This window comes from Boleophthalmus pectinirostris, unplaced genomic scaffold (assembly GCF_026225935.1).
Source record: "Boleophthalmus pectinirostris isolate CB_2022bp ecotype Guang Dong unplaced genomic scaffold, ASM2622593v1 HiC_scaffold_17, whole genome shotgun sequence".
In the NCBI taxonomy this organism is placed as follows: Eukaryota; Metazoa; Chordata; class Actinopteri; order Gobiiformes; family Gobiidae; genus Boleophthalmus; species Boleophthalmus pectinirostris.
The window spans coordinates 511,082-528,013 of record NW_026571115.1 but is presented as its reverse complement, the minus strand read 5'-3'; the positions used below and the strand labels follow the sequence as shown (position 1 = coordinate 528,013).

The 16,932-nt window shown below is 36.3% G+C and overlaps 1 protein-coding gene across 1 annotated transcript; it reads left to right on the top strand.

Moving 5' to 3' along the window:
• The first annotated feature begins 2,445 nt into the window (after positions 1-2,445).
• Positions 2,446-16,492, top strand: tsen54 (TSEN54 tRNA splicing endonuclease subunit). The gene is made up of 14 exons (XM_020925978.2): positions 2,446-2,511; positions 3,507-3,665; positions 4,967-5,030; positions 5,128-5,211; positions 5,370-5,468; positions 5,581-5,633; positions 6,760-6,858; positions 7,292-7,369; positions 8,047-8,225; positions 9,315-9,517; positions 10,014-10,149; positions 11,128-11,188; positions 12,471-12,584; positions 15,078-16,492. Exons 1-14 carry the CDS (start codon positions 2,456-2,458, stop codon positions 15,226-15,228), a joined length of 1,536 nt encoding a protein of 511 aa, XP_020781637.1. The 5' UTR covers positions 2,446-2,455; the 3' UTR covers positions 15,229-16,492.
• The last annotated feature ends 440 nt before the right edge of the window (positions 16,493-16,932 follow it).

The window sequence follows — 16,932 nt, the reverse complement described above, 5'->3', positions numbered from 1 at the left end:
GCAATATCCTATAGCTCTAACCCAGGGGTGGGCAATTATTTTTTCCATGGGGCCACATGAGAAACAGAAAATATTGTGGGAGGCCGGGCCAAAATGTTTAACTCAATTATGCCTAATATTAAGTGTATTTCTTTATAAAAAGCAGAAAATAGCATTGTTTTGATGAGCTGGTTTATGAGTTTATGTTATGACTAAGTTATGAAAAAGTGAGGTTGCCTTACAGAAAATGTCATTAAAAAACACCTCTAAAATAAAAGCAATGCAGCTTTAGTCCATGTATGAGGTAAAATGAGAAAATATGTTTATTTTGTAATTCCAAATTAGCTTAAAGGGGCCAGTCAGAGTCAACCAAAGGGCTGAATGTGGCCCGGGATGTGTACATTGCCTAGTTTTGCTCTAACCTCTGTAATTAAAGGTGCATTATCTAACTTTTCTGGTGGAGGGTCAATCAAATGCTTTTCTCCATGGAGATGTTTAAACAGTTCTATATACCTTCCATAATCATCATGGAGATCAAACTTAGACAGAATTTATTGATCCACAAGGGAAATTACTTGGACACAGTAACTCACACATCACATTATATTACAATAACAAAGAGTAAAACATATAAAAAATGGGACTAAAGCTTCTAAATAAGCAGCAAAATGGCAAGAGAAGGGTGTCAAATAAGACATATTATATAAATCTATATTTACAAGTAAGTTAAGTAAGTATATGCACATGTAAGTAAACCAGACCAAGTTACATGTCAGATCTGTGGAGAGGTGATCCCACTCACAGATAGAATGCCTTTTTTCAGGTATTTTTTTTAGCAATAAAACCCCCTATAATTGAATAAATGTAAAGTAGAGCTGTTTAATGTGGAACATTCGAGGCAGAGCAATGACATATCCATAGAAACAAGCAGGTGATGGAACCCCAACAAAAAAGTTGCTTAGTGCACCTAAACTATTAACTTCACTAAAACAGAGCTAACAAAATTATATTTAACATTTCACAAATAAATCTATCTTAGCTTTTTCTCATTATTTGATTTTTAAAATTATTTAATGTTAATAATTTAACTTCCTAGTTGGACATGGAGAGCAGATTTGACACACAGTATATAGAGGTAAATCCGTAAGTGTTATATGGCAACCATAATGTTAACAAGGGCCAAAACATGTCTTAATTACACAATAGTTAAACACATATTTGATTAAATCAGTACTGAGTTCATGAGAAAAATATGTTTCTTGTGTGCAAACTAAATTGTCCCTGTGTTTTGGATGGAAGTTTTGTTGACATAGGTATTTTGTTTTAGAACTAGTACTCCTTCCTCTATTTTTGTACTTTTCCTGTCAACTATTTTCCACAAACTGCCACTTAACTGATGTAAAACTATATTACTATCCCACCAAACCAACTAAGCATTAGAAATCCTGTTATATGCACTTTAAGTCTGTAGTGCCTCATTAAAAAATACTGAAAGATGATTTTAGAATACAGAATACAGATATAACCATATGTTCATCTCTAATTTGTAAATTCTCTTGAAATGCCTGATTCCCTCTGAACTCAGAAGCTAAGCAGGGATGGGCTGGGTTAGTACTTGGATAGGAGACCACTGAATACCAGCAGTAGCTCTAGTAGTCTTACATAATGTTGTTGTGTCCTTAGACAAGACACTTCACCCGCCTTGCCAATTAAAATGCAACCGTGTGCAAATTATTTTGATTCTTAAAGAAAGATTTTGGCTACTGCACCAGAACCATGAATCTTAAGGTGTTTATGGGTTTAACAAAAAACATGCAAACTGCAAAAACTGATGTGAGTAATCAGAGGGACCATGATCAAAAAGAAATTTTATGGTAGTGACTCATTTCTATTTCCTCACTTCCTTCTCCTTGATTCCTCTTCTTGATTCTACAAGGAAATGGGTGAGGAAGTTCACCCACAGAGGAGACACAGGGAGGACTCACTCTGAGACCGATAAAGTTTGATCCTTTTACCTGATGTCTGCTCCTGAAGCTCCTTACTCCTTCATTCCATAGTTTTCTTTGGGACACCACTTAATATGACACATTTGATTGGCAGTTGAAAAATGGAGGATCAAGGAGAGAAATCAGGGAGAAGGAAACGAGAAAAGAGAAATGAGACGCGGCCTATAATTCGAAAATTTAATAATCAGACTTTGCATGCACATGCTACTGCAGCCACTGTTTTTAGCCCTACTTTTGCTTGTGTGCCCCTCTTCTTCATCACGCTATTTAAATGTGCGAGATTGTAGATGTAAAAGTGCATATTTTTTACAGTTACACAATCTTGCCGTTTTTACCATGGATCTTCTTACTTCCATTGCTTTTACTAAAACTTAGCCTTTGGTGTGTCCCTCTTCTCTCCTCCGTGAGCGGGCGCTCTGGCGCTAGGACCCTGAAGCCGCCGTGACGTCGCTGCGTCAGACCGTTCCAAGATGGCAGACCAAAATGCAGGCAGCTCCAAACTAAACTTCTACAGCGAGGTTCTCACGTAAGAATCGCTACTTTTTATTACTTAAATCACACAGTCTATTAAAGATGTATTTTATTTATGTGTCTAGATGTTTTTGTGGTGATTGTAGCTCTTAAAAGTGACAATATTTGAAAGGTAGTCCAAATGGAGCTAGCGTTAGCTGTACTGTTTTTAGCATGGATGTAGCTGTCATGATTATTTAGAATATTTTACAAATACATGAATACGTACAAATTTACTCCTTTCATGTCTCTTCTGGAAATAGTTAAGCCATGTGAAACTGTGAACTCGATTAACTTGAATGTGTTGCACTCCTCCGTAGTTTTATGAGTAGTGTTAAATCAAAAAAATGAAACAGGAACAATAATGTGCCTAGTCTAGGGTGACCAGACGTCCCTATTTACTCGAGACAGTCCCAGTTTTGAGCTCGGTGTCCCCTGTCCCAGCAGATTTATCCAAAACCAGTGATTTGTCCCGGTTTCATACAAGAAATGTCCAAGGTGTCCTTATTTTAGACCAATTTGATCTAACCCAGGTCTAAAGCAGGACTACATCAACTCTAAACCTGGACTAAAACAGGATTATGACAATTTTTGACTAATCTGATCCCCACCAACAATAAAGAGGGGCATAAATTGTTATTTGTTTAGCCAAAATACAGAAATCTGTGTTTATGAATGACCATAAAGCAAAAAAAAATAAAAATGCAGCAACAGAAGTCCCTCAGATTATCACTGCCATGTGAATGTACAGTGTTACACACTCTTTTCACAATGTTATGTATACCAGCCAAACAAACGGTGTGTCCCATTTTAGAAGTTTGAAAATCTGGTCACCCTAGCTTAAACAGTAGTACTGTTTCTGTTCAGAATATGCCTAAAATGTATATTTACTTAAAGACTTTCAATTGTAAGCAGAACTGTCCTAATTTTTTATCAATCTGAAAAGCATGGATAGGAGAGAACTATGAGCTAATTCTTCCAAAATAGTACCTGTTGTTCTCTTTATTCTAGTCCGTCTGAGCTGTTTGCGGCGCGTTCTCGGAGTCATAAGATCCCAGTGAGAGGGCAGAAGGACTTCATGCCTGACGGTTCCGAGGAGCAGAAACAGAAGCTGGAACAGGCCCTTGAGGAGCACTGGAGTTTAATCTCGGAGGAAAGAGTTGAACGACTGTGAGTAGGAAAATGACAGATATTCATATTTTGCAGCTGATGTCATCAACGTTCCCTGGGGTGTGATGCTAACTGTAGGCATTGCTCTGTCTGAAGTTCTGTGACTCAAATTAGACTTTAATTAGTGCTTTGTTTTAACATAATCTGACCAGAAAAAAACAGCTTTAGATTTAGACTTAAGGCCGCCACACACTACAGGAAAATTTGCTCGATTTTGGCTGCGACTTGCTTCTTTCTGAGTTCGGGGAGGCATGACCTGACTTTGTGTCTTTGGGTGCAATTTTGAAGCCACTGCGCTCCTCCTGTGTGGTGTCAGTGTTACTCTGAGCTGCTCTGTCAGATTGTAATGACCAAACATCAGCAACACCACAGTAATAGCCGATAACACAGTGTCAGGGGCAGACGGAGTGACGGACACAGAGGTGTAACATACAAACTCACCTCTCAAAAGTTGTAAATTTACACTGCAGCATCACATCCACATTATCCATAGAATTCATCTTATGCAAATATTGACACTTAGTCCAGAAAACAGAGCTGTTAATCCAGTTTGAAGCGTTCTTTGGCAAGAGTAGTTCCTCATGTGTGTCTTTTTACATCCATGAAGCTGTAGATTAGCGACCTGTGTACTTTATCACCAGCCTTCTGTACATTAAAAATTATATGTCTGAAGTTTTGCACCACATTTCACAAATAATAATAACACAGTTTTGACTTTCATCTAAACTATAAGTGCAGTGCTCTGTTACTTTGAACACTTTAAGAGTCTCAAAGCGAGTGATTTTACTGTAGACAGGAAACAGCTGACACAAACGCACTCACAACTTTATAGCCTGTGGTCCTCAGCCATATCCTGCTGCAGAGATCTAAAATCAAAGAAGATTCTCCTCACGCCTGTGGTGTGCGCTTTTTTCACATGTTTAAAAATCGTTTAAAACTGAAAAATCCTGTAGTGTGTGATGACCTTTAGATTTGTGCTGTTAAACAATCATTAGCCACAGTCAGCAACAGTCAGTCAATCACTCTCAGCTTTTTGTTGAAAATCAAGCACGTAAACAGGACCATGAACTCTCATATTGACCACAGGCTTCTGAAAATGTGTTGTTTAAATCCTTTTTGTAATTTTTTAAAATATTTTTTTTGCTGTTTAGAGATCAGTTTTGCAGTTTACATTAACAAAAGTCAAATAATGATATATGTAGAGTATTGTTTAATACTAAATACCAGGAAAAATGCATAATATGTCTTCTTTAATGTGTTACTGAAAACTTTTAAATTTTTGCTCCTTTTGGTTCCACCAGAGGAAGTTTAGTGAAAGGTGTGTGGATACCTGAAGAGCAGATCATTGAGCTTCAAACTCCAGCTGTAAGTCTGAGAAAATGTATTTATTTTGGATGCAATGTTTTTAACAACTATACCAAGGCTAAACTAAACTAAATAATATATATTTAATGTGTTTTAGGGAAGGTTTTGGCAGACAATGGGGTTTTCAGCTAATGGGAAACAGTATCTGCTCCCTGAAGAGGCCCTGTTCCTCATGGAGTGTGTGAGTGATAAGAATGCTGTTTTGTGTGTGTGTGTTTTCTTTAAATACAGTATATTTAATCTTGGAGTGTTCCACAGTAGGCGTGATCCTAAAATACTGTATAAAATTAAATGTATGTATGTATGTTAAAAATCTATAAAATACGTTGTGTCTTTCAGGGGAACGTACAGGTGTTCCACCAGGATCTGCCTTTTTCAATTCAGGATGGATATGAGAACTTCCTGTCATCAAAATCAATCACTTTTCAGCAATATCTAGTAAGACATTATGAAGTATAGGACTGAATCTGGAGAGGAAATATGAGACAATGACAGTGGTGGAATGATTTTGACACATCTGTAAAGACTGAGACTGTTTCTGCTCATTCAGGTTTATGGACACCTGAAGAGGCTGGGATATGTGGTGCTCAGGTTTGATCCCAGGTAATGAAAGCATTGTAATATTTTGAGACAATTGTACAGGTACGTGTTTTTGACTACTAGCACCAGAGACAAATCAAATCGTTCCTTATACCTTCAGACCACTTTAGTCCTCCAGGTTCTGAGTTTAACAGCTCTATTTGAAATGCGGTTGTGGGAGGAGTTTAGGGGATTAGTCCCACATTAAAGCTTCTATATATTACGCAAAATTAACTCTTGTGAGCTTTAAGCCATGTTGTAATGCTGTTACCTTCTCTGAAATTCACACATTTTTGAGTAATCCTGTCTCAAAATGCACTGTTCCAACTTGTGATATCATGAAGCGTTAGTTTTCATGTTAACAGCTACCTTTTACCTTTTTCTTCAGTAGAAATTGACAGTCCAGGCCAATGATGTTCATTTTGTCTAATTATTTTTTCTTATAAATTGACAGTTCCAGGGCTGAAATGATCCAAACGATTCTAGTGAAGGTGTATGGAGTTTAAAAACATAGTGGAGCACTTCCTGTATTACCACATGACATCACAAGATGGAACAGAGTGTTTGAGATTCACTAAATATACAGGGTTTGTTGTGTTAAACGTGTGAATCAAACAAAACACAATCCCAGGTACGTTTGTGATGAGGAAATAAGATTATAACAGATCAGAAAACAGATTAATAAAGAGTTTGAGTTTTCCATTGTTAGCATGTGTAATTTTATATTGCATACTATTAAATCAGTGTATATATTGTGTATCATCATGTATATCTTATTTTCAAAGATAAAACATTTAAATGAAATGGTGGTATCGTGGTATCATATTGTCAAAAGTCTCTCAATAATATCGTGAACCATCACAATATAAGGTTCTTTGTTTAAATTAATAGTTATGGTGCAGCAATAGCTAAAAAAAAACTACATGGACCATGATCCTTTGCTCCTTAGGCTTTCAGTGTGGACTACATGAAGAAATAACTGTTCTAAGCACTCTGAAATCTTTATTCTTTGGATTAAGTCTTGTCAAGGCATTTTAAGACGAAAAAGTAGTATATGCACAGTTTGGTCAGCCTTTGGTAGAAATTTGAATATGGTTACATGTCATGTAATAATGTAGATGATAAAATAAAATGTATTTTCTCTCTACAGTTCAGAGCCATCTGCATATGCGCGTCAGCTAAACCTGCCTGTGTCCAAAGACAGAGCCCCAAGAGGCAACAAGAGGAAGCGCAGCCCCTCTCCTCCTTGGTAACAATATCTCACCACCTCTGTGGGTCCCACACATCTAATGCAAATGGAAAAATGTGTAGTGTGCGTTGTAGCATAAGACCCTGTGGGCAAATCTCCATGTCTTTATTTAAGACACATATTAAAGGTGTAACTTTTTGGTTGGGTGTGGTTGGTTGGCTTGTTTTCATGGATATGTCGTCACTCTGCCTGAATGATGTCTCCCTGTTCAGTTACAGGTGGTTTTATATCGCCATGGAGATAGAAAGGTTTAATACCATACTGTGAAACATGCTAGACAAAGCAATAACATTTCCATGGAGAAAAGCATCTGACAGACCCTCTACCCAAAAAGTTACACAATGCACCTTTAAATACATACATAATGCATGGATTTGGAATCTTTACTTTATTTGTTTGTTTGGATCATTTTAACCTTTTCTTTTTTGTGCAGTCCAAGTAACAGCCAAGGTGGAACCACAGTGGAGCAAATGGAGCAAGAACCTGAAGGGCAACAGCCTGCAACGCCAAGGTGAGTTTTAACAAATAAATGATACCAGTAATAAGTCTTAGTTTTGATAATATGTTAAACTTAGACTTTATTCATCCACAAGGGAAAGTATCTCACATATCACAATATAATATAATAACAAAGTGAAAAATTATATAAATGGTAATAATAAAAATATTATGCTATTTTCTGATCTATGTCATAATGTTGTTTCCTCATCACAAACACACCTGGAATTTTGTTTTGTTTCATTCACACATGTTTAACACAAAAACCCTGTATATTTCGGCTGAGTTCTTCTCTCAAATGAAAAACACTGTTCCACCTTGTGATGTCATGGTAATATAGGGAGGGCTCCACTGTGTTTTCAAATGCCATACACCTTCACTGGAATCAGATAGATGATTTCAGCCCTGGAATTGAAAATCTCTACTGAACTAAATGTCAAATGTAATGACATCACAAGGTGGAACAGAGCATTTTGAGCTTTGGAGATACAGACAGACTAATAATACAGGGTTACTCAAGCATGTGTCAGTGAAACAAAACACAACTCCAGGTCTGTTTTTGGTGAGGTAACAACATTCTAACACTGCTTAAAGCTCACAAGAGTCAGTTTTGCGTAATATAGGATCTTTAACAAATAAACAAAATGCAGTGTTGAAAGTTACTGTATGTGTTGTGTATTGTGTTAAAAGCTGTCAGAGTGAAGGTGAGTCAATGGAGGAGGAGCCTGACTTGAAGCAGGAAGTGATCCGAAGGTCCAGGGTCAAACAGGGTTCATGGTGGACTCCAGGGAAAACCTCAGGATCCAGCTCCACGTCTGGATCGCGAGAGTGGGACTTCAGCTCGATAAACTTCCCTGATGTGGGCTCTGGTAGGGACCAAAATGTACCATGGCAAAAACTATAACTGATCACTGCTTTGAGTCAGATCTGAACTAAGACTAAACCAGGATTAAACTAGGATTAAACCAGGACTAAACCCAGTCTAAACTTGAACTAAAGCATCCAAGCCAGAACTCAAAATTGAATCATAATCTTTGTACTTAAAAATCATTGCTATTAATCAGATCTGAATCAGCGCCAAGTCAACACTAAATAAGGACTCGACTATGACTTAACTGGGTCTAAACCAGAAATAAACCAGAGCTAAACTAGGAACAAGGCTGATTTAAGACATAAAACCCAGATTATTTTAAAAGTGCATTGCGCAACCTTTCTGGTAGAGGGTCCGCTACCTCCATGGAGATGTTATTGCTGTTATATTTCATGGTATGACACTAAACATACCCATTGAGAATTTATTCATTACAGGAATGTGTTGGTGTTTCTAGTGCGCAAAAATACATTAATTCCCACTTTGAATAGGGGCGTCTCTCCACAGATCTGAACTGTAATGTACCATAGTGCTGTAACCTGCTTGTCTTCCTCAAAATAGATAGGATTAATCTATACTGTGGAACATTATAGACGAAGCAATAGCATCTCCATGAAGACAAACCAGTGACCGACCCTCCAATTGAAATGTTACGTAGTACACCTTTGATGGTCAGTGATTACTACTCGTGAGATCAGAACTAGGAACAACACTGTAGAAGGGTTCACAGTTATCCTGGTTTGAGCTCAATGTAGTCCTGATGTAGACTTGATTTGGACCTGCTTCAATCCTGGTGTAATCCTGGTCTAATCCTGGTGTAATTCTTATCTAGTCCAGTCACAGTTTTTTTAAGGTATATTTGAGCTATAAAACCACCTGTAATTTATTAATTGTAAGGTAGAGATATCCATAGAAACAAGCAGCCGACAGACCCCCTACCAAAAAGTTACACAGTGCACCTTTAAGCCTGAACTAAACCTGGACTAAACAGGGATTTAACAGTATTCAAATCTCACAGTACAATTCCAAAATAAACACTATGTATACTGGTCATTTAAGAGTAAATTGTTTTTCTGTTTTTGCTCAGCCCTCAGATCTCGGCCTGATGATGTTGTGTCTTTGGCCGCTCCTGATCCATCTCTTCTTCCCGGGGCTCTGTCTGTCGGGCCCTGCGACGTCACCCGCTGGAGGCGGAGGATAAACCTAAAGGAGGTCTACATGTCGCCAAAAGATCGACAAAGGGAAGAGGAAGCAAACAGACAGTGGATGGACGTCAACAGGGACCCAGAGGTTTGTTTATTTATTTATTGCTCATACCATTATTTTGTTGGTGTCAGTTGAGACCAACAACAGCAAAAAGTCTAACAATTAATATAGACACATGTTCCAATCACTGTGTGCCTTATCTTGTCTTATAAACCCTGCTCCTTTCACAGATCAAATCAAACAAAATCAAATAAATGTCTTTAATAATCGTTCCCCCACCCCCAAGTCAACAATGAGCCATATTCATTTTATAATATCCCTCTCGTGGTTTACCTTTCATCAACTTAAACATTTTCCTTAGTCACATAGTTCATCATTATTTTATCCTTGTACAGTTTTTTTTTTAAATTTAGAAACACTAGTGCAACTTTTAAAATCATGATTTAACAAGTCCGATAGCTACACAGAGATGCATTTCTGTTTTAACATTATAACATAGGTCAGAAAATAGTGAAATATGGGCCCTTTCAATCCGAATTCTAATAAGTGAAATAATTGTGATCTGTGTACTGTATTAAAGGTTCGTCGATGCAGGAGTTGGTCGGAGTATCGGGCGCTGTTGGCCAGGCGGGGGTCAGATGCCAGAGGTCGTCCAGGTCATCTTTGGGACAGAGACGTCACGCCTCTTCACGACCCCAGACAGATCATACCCCACGGTGAGAAAAGGGAGAGAACCAATATTTAATCCGAAAGATCCTACATTCTGCTAAATTGACTGAGGAAAGTGTAGCTTTTAATAGTGTTTTAATTCTTAATCTTAAAGGTCCAATATTTTGCTACTGTCTCTTATGAGCTTTAAACCATGTTATAATGTTGCTACATCCTTAAAAACAGACCTGGAGTTGTGTTTTGTTTAATTTCTCATTTGAGTAATCCTTTATTATTACTCTGTCTGCATCTCCAAAGCTCAAAATGCTCTGTACCACCTTGTGATGTCATGAAATGGTAGTTTTCAAGTTAACAGCTACTGTGCTTTCTGTTTGAGAGAAGAACTCAGCCTATGCATGGTTTGTGTGTTAAACATGTGAATGAAACAAAACACAACTCATGGCATGTTTGTGATGAGAAAACAAAATTATAACATATATCAGAGTATCACAGTGTATCATGGGATCTTTAAAAAACATACCTAGAGTGTTGTGTTGTTTCATTCATTTTCAGAGTAGCCACAGGGTCTTAAAAGTTTTAAAAAGGACTTAAATTTCATGTTCTTGAATTAAGGCCTTAAAAAGTCTTAAATTATGTCAAAGTCTTATTTTTTTCATAAAGGTCTTAAATTTCATTTTCAACTTTGGTACTTTGGTAATACTTTGGTTTCAGGCGCTGGTGGCAATGAGTAAACAATCAGTAGAGTGGAGGAAGTTGTTGGATGGATCATGGGGAAGTGTAGTGTGTTTAATCCACAGTGGCTCTTAGATTCTAGATATAGTAGTTGGTTGGTCATTATTAGAATTGAATCTGGTGTTTTTCCACTCGCATAATGGGTGCAATGTTGGTCTTAATTTTCATTTAAGTGGTCTTTAAAAGGTCTTTAATAAGTCTTAAATTTCAGCAAGTCAAACCTGAGGATACCCTGATTTTGATCCTGCTCAAAGTGAAACTAAATGTTTTTTTTGTTTGTTTGTTTTTTATAGAGGAGCTACTGGACAAAATCGGTATCATCAAGTCAACTAATTTACTGGAAGGAGCTTCGAGGTAAAAATTATTTACTTATTTAGTACTTATCCATGGTTGTTTTTAATAATAAAAAATTACAAATTTGTATAAAATGTATACATTTTATAAATTCAAATATTAATATTTATAAAAAAATAAAAACTTAAAGGTGCATTGTGTAACTTTTCTGCTGGAGTGTCCATCAGACTCTTTCCTCTGTGGAGATGTTACTGCTTTGTCTGGAAAGTTTCACAATATGGTATAAAAATTTTCTGTCTTCATGGAGACCAAACCAAGTTACTGGTCAGATATATGGAGAGGTGACCCCCGCTCACAGTCAGAATGCCTGTTTTTGTAGGTATTTTTGAGCTATAAAACCGTAGGGTGATTGAAATAATATAAAGCAAAGCTGTTTAATGTCATACTGTGGAACATTCCCGGTAAAGAAAGAAATGACATATCCATAGAAACAAGCAGGTGGCAGACTGTCAACCAAAGAGCTACGTAGTGTACATTTAAAGGCATCTATCTTGCATGTAATCCATTACAGGTGTTTTGTTGTTTTATCGCTTAAAAATCCCTAAAAACATGACACTGTGAGTTTGCTCTGATCTGTAACTTAGCCCTGTGCTATTACCTACTTGTCTCCATAGAGATAACTTTAATACATAGATTATATAAAAAGTGGATTAAAGGAGCATGGCGTCACCCATAGCATTCGGCCCCAGTCAAATAAAGTTCACTGAGACTTTCCGTTATAGGGGCAAATTTGGAGTACAGTTCCGTATTAGGAATAGAAATTGGAAAAAAATGAAATTTCTTTTAATTTATTATTGTTATTATTATTATTATGATTTTTTTTGTTTGTTTGTTTGCTATATCTCTATCTCCTCACTTGAGCTCATCCCCCTTAATTTTAGGACCAAAATGATGTTTCTCAATACAAATTGAATTGGAGCATATTGTGAAATATTCAAGGCAAAGCATTAGCAATTACATTTCTATAGACACAAGCAGGTCGTGAACCCTCAGCTGGAAAAGTTACATATTGCATCTTTAAATGGGATATTATTGATTTGCCTGAATTGTCCCACAAAATGGCATAAAACTTATCTAACCCCATGGACAGCTGCCAAGTTACAGGTCAGATCTATGGGAAGACAAACCCCACTCACAGTAAAAATACATGTTTTTCAAGGCATAAACAATGTCCAGGCAATGTAATATCTCCATGGAGACAGGTAGCAAGCAAGTAGCGGACCCTCCACCTGAAAGTTACATAATGCATGTTTAATCATTCATTCATGTATTTGTGTTTCAGTTTAAAACCTTTGGACAATTGGAAGATCAGCTTCAGTGTTTTTCAGCCTGACTCTGCATCTACTTTTAAGAAGAGCAGTCCAGGGAGGCCCTATGCACGGATGGTGGTTTGCAGGTGAAGACAATATTCAACACATGCTTATTTAAAGGTGCATTATGTAGCTTTTCTGGTGGAGGGTCTGTCAGATCCTTTTCTTCATGTAGATGCTGTTGCTTTGTCTCGAACGTTTCACGGTATGGTATTAAATATTTCTATCTTCTTGGAGACCAAACCAGACCAAGGTAACATAGATACCTTTTCATTTTTTAGACTGATTTAGTTTGACTGAACAAAATTAGGTAGACTTTACCCAAATTGCAATCAAAACTAAACCTCTATTTTCCAGAAGTAGTAAGACCAAACGGTAAAATTAAAGAAATTAAATCATTAATGTGTGTTTGCTGTTTATGTAATTATGTTATATGAAATTACGGGTAAAATGTGAAAGGATAATTTTTAAATGCTCAAAGATGACTCTCTTGGCTTCATGGATTAAATGTCCAAAATTACACAAAGTGAATTCTTGAGCGCTTTAAGCCATGTTATAATTTTGTTCCCTCCTCAAAAACCTAGAGTTGCATTTTGTTTCATTCATACGTCTGAGTAATCCTCGTTTATTAGTCTGTCTACATCTCTAAAGCTCAAAATGCTCTGTTCCACCTTGTGATGTCATGAAGCAGTATCTTAAGTTACATTTGACCTTTAGTTCAGGAGAGACTGGCGTGACCTGGGCTGAAATAGTCAGGTGGAGTATGGTTTGTAAAAACAAAGTAGAAAATTTCCTCGAAACTGGCAGGTATGAAAACAAACTCTTGGACTGAAAAAAGAACCTAATAAGATAAATTATCGAAAGACTAAATTAACCTCATTACACTATGGACATGGACAACAATGTGTTAAGGAATTACGGAAATTAGAACAACTGGAATCGAAAAGGGCATGTTTCCGGTTGAAACTGTCAGGCATGAAAACAAACTCTTGATGGGAAAAAAGAACTTAATAACCTAGAAAATTTCCTGTATTACCACATGACATCACAAGGTGGAAGAGAGTGTTTTCAGTTTGAGAGAAGAACTTTAATTATGCAGGTTTGTGCATTAAACATTTGTGAATGAAACAAACAAACTCCAGGTCTGTTTGTGATGTGGAAACAACATCATAACATAGATCAGAAAATATGTATGTATAATATAGTGTAATAATGGGTTCTTTAATGAAAAAAAGCATCAGTAGCACAAAATAAAATACAAAATACAACTCCAGTTTTGGTTATGGCTAAAAGCTCGTAAAGGACAATTTTGTTTTAATTCCCCAACAATTGCTGTGAGGTTGGATTGTCCAGGTTGAGATAATATGTATATTTTTTTGGCATCCAGGCTCACTAAAAATGGCAGATGGCCCTCAACTAATGTTTATTTAAAGATCCTTTTACATCAAACACAAAAGGGTCACAATGAAATGAATGGTGCCTAATAGTGGGGAGGGTTAATGGAGTCACTGTGGAATGGTTATGCACACCACCAGTGTTTTATAGACCAGTATTAATTAAAACAGATGGAAGCTAATTTCTTTCATCTTTTTAAAATTTAATACCGCTGAATTTCTCTTTGAATTTTTAAACTCTGAAAAAACATTTCTTTATTATTTATTCTGAATGGTAGTTGAAGAAATGATATGTGTACAGTTTTAAAGTGTTAAAAAAGTGTTTAAAAGTGTAACTACACTTTTAAAAGCCTTGGACCCATTTTCCCCCATGTATTTGAGCAAAATGTCTTACTCCAGTCCAGATATATTATATAAGCAGCTCTAGGATGCTCTGAAATCAAAAAGTAAGTGAGGAGTAGCTGTAAACCATTTAAAATGAACTAGTTTTGTTTTTCATGTTTTTAAGACACTCAAAATCAGGTACAGTGCCTTTAATATAAGTATAAACAAAGACTTAATTAATAATGTAATAATGAATAAATAGTGCATAGAGGCTAAAGAAGATTCAGGCATCAGGCAGTTTAAAGTACTATCTGACATTTATTCAATTACAAATTTATTTTTTTTTAAAAAGAGAGAGAAGGATGATTGTTATGTTATTCTGTTTTAAAGTACATTACGCAACTTTTCTGGTAAAGCGTCCGTCACCTGCTTGTCTCCATGGAGATGTTACTGCTTTGTCTGGAATGTTTCACAGTATGGTATTAAAGCTTTCTGTCTTCATGGAGACCAAATCAGACCAAGTTACAGGTCAGATCTGTGGAGAGGCGACCCCGCTCACAGTCAAAACACCTGTTTTTCTAAGTATGTTTTAGCTATAAATCCACCTGTGAGTGAATAAATATAAAGTAGAGCTGTTTAATGTCATACTGTGGAATTCCAGGCAGAGCAGTAAAGTGTATAGAAAAAAGCAGGTGACGGACTCTCCACAAAAAGTCACAGAGTGCACCTTAATATTATTCTGTTTAACATTCCAGACAAAGCAACAACAAACACGTGACAGACCCAACACCAGAAAAGTTACATAGAGTATCTTTACAAACACACCTATGCACTTCTGAACTATCTTCTTTTTTTCTCTAGTTTCAATGACCCTGTCCCAGATTTGACTGTCTTAAAGCAGCTGTCCTCTCAGAGTCCAGAAGTGGCGCTAGTCTTCGCTGCAGTTGACCACGGAGACATTTCCTTTTATACATTTAAGGACTTCCACATCCCCAAAGATGTCTTCCCTTGACAACAGCAAAAATCACTGAACCACTGTGGCACTCAGGAAATTTTTATACAATGACAGTGTCCCTCCACTAACATTGCACTCTCAAATTAAAGGGTTATAATGTTGTTTCCTCATCACAAACAGACCTGGAGTAGTTTTTTGTTTCATACACACATGTTTACACACAAACCCCAAGTTCTTCTGTCAAACACTCTTTGTTCCACCTTGTGATGTCATGTGGTAATACAAGAAGCACTCCACTGTGTTTCTAAACCTCATGCACCTAGAATAGTATAATTTGGATGTTTTCAGCCCCAGAATTTCCTATCTCTACTAAACTAGAGGTAAAAGGTTAGCTGTTAACTTGAAACTGCTGCTTCATGACAACACACGGTGGAACAGAGAATACTGAGCTTTGGAGATTAGACAGACTAATAATAAAGGGTTACTCAATGGTTTAAAGTTCACAAGAGTCAATTTTGTGCATATAGGACCTTTTAAAACTGAAATTTATAAGGTTATATTTTTGCTGTTTTGTTGTTAATTTTGCAGTCCTTTCACTTTTGTGCCATACATAATTTATAAGTATTAACAAGAGAATCCTAGAACATATTAACAGAAATATTCACACACAATTTCAGAGACCTTTTGATCCCAGTTTGCTGAAATTAATGAAGATTTTTGGAAACAGGCTAATTAATACACACATTCAGTCTTTAACCCTGCTTTTGGATCATTGGCATCTAGGAATAGGGCGAGATCAGGTCCACAAGAATGAGACGAGATTTTAACATAATTCCTAATATAGAAATGCCATGATTCTGTTTCCAATTTTTGCCCTTTTTTTTTTTTTTTTTTATGTAATATTTTTGTTTCCATTCTAGAAATGCTTTTTGGAACTGTAACAACAAGTAAATCTTTTTTGTCCAATCCAAATGTAAATACATGGGAAAAACTTTGATAATTTTTTGTCTCACGAGATCTTGTGGCACAACATCTTGTCCCACTCCTATTGGTGTCCGCTATTGGATATAAGAATACGCTTATTTGAATTTAGCATTAACTGTGGAATTTAATTATCTGTTAAAAATATATATATTTGTAATTTGATTTGTGTTAATATTTCTAAGCAGAACCTCCATGTTGTTAAATTAAACATTGTTTACATTTGGAAAAGGTGCTAGTATTAATGGAGGGCACTGTTTGTTTTAATACAATGGGTTTTGTAAGTCACTCTTGATTGATTGATTAATTATTGTAATTTTAAATAAAAAACAAAACACTATTTTAAATCTTTTTCGGATATTTGTGAGAGCTTACATTTAGTTACCCATGGTAACTTGTGTTTGGTTCCATTTATGTAATAGAGTCAATAGGTTAGCTCTATGGGCCCCACTGCAAACAGTCTCTGCAATTAACTCACATATTTGTATACAATACGTAGGACAGCACAATATGACAAAAATATATCTGATAACTACATTAAAAGGTTTTGTCCGCTACATTTGAAGGTTTTTTGTTTAAAATAAGTCAGCTTTGTACTGTCTGCATTTAAATGTTTTATTGTCCGATAATCAGGAATATGTGCTTAGCATTCTAGTTATCATTTTTCATTTTCAGTAGATATTTAAAACCAAAAGTATCAGTAACCATATCAGAACTGAAAAACTTGGATGTGTGCGTCCCTAAAAGAAAGTACCGGTACTAAGATTTAATGATAAAAAT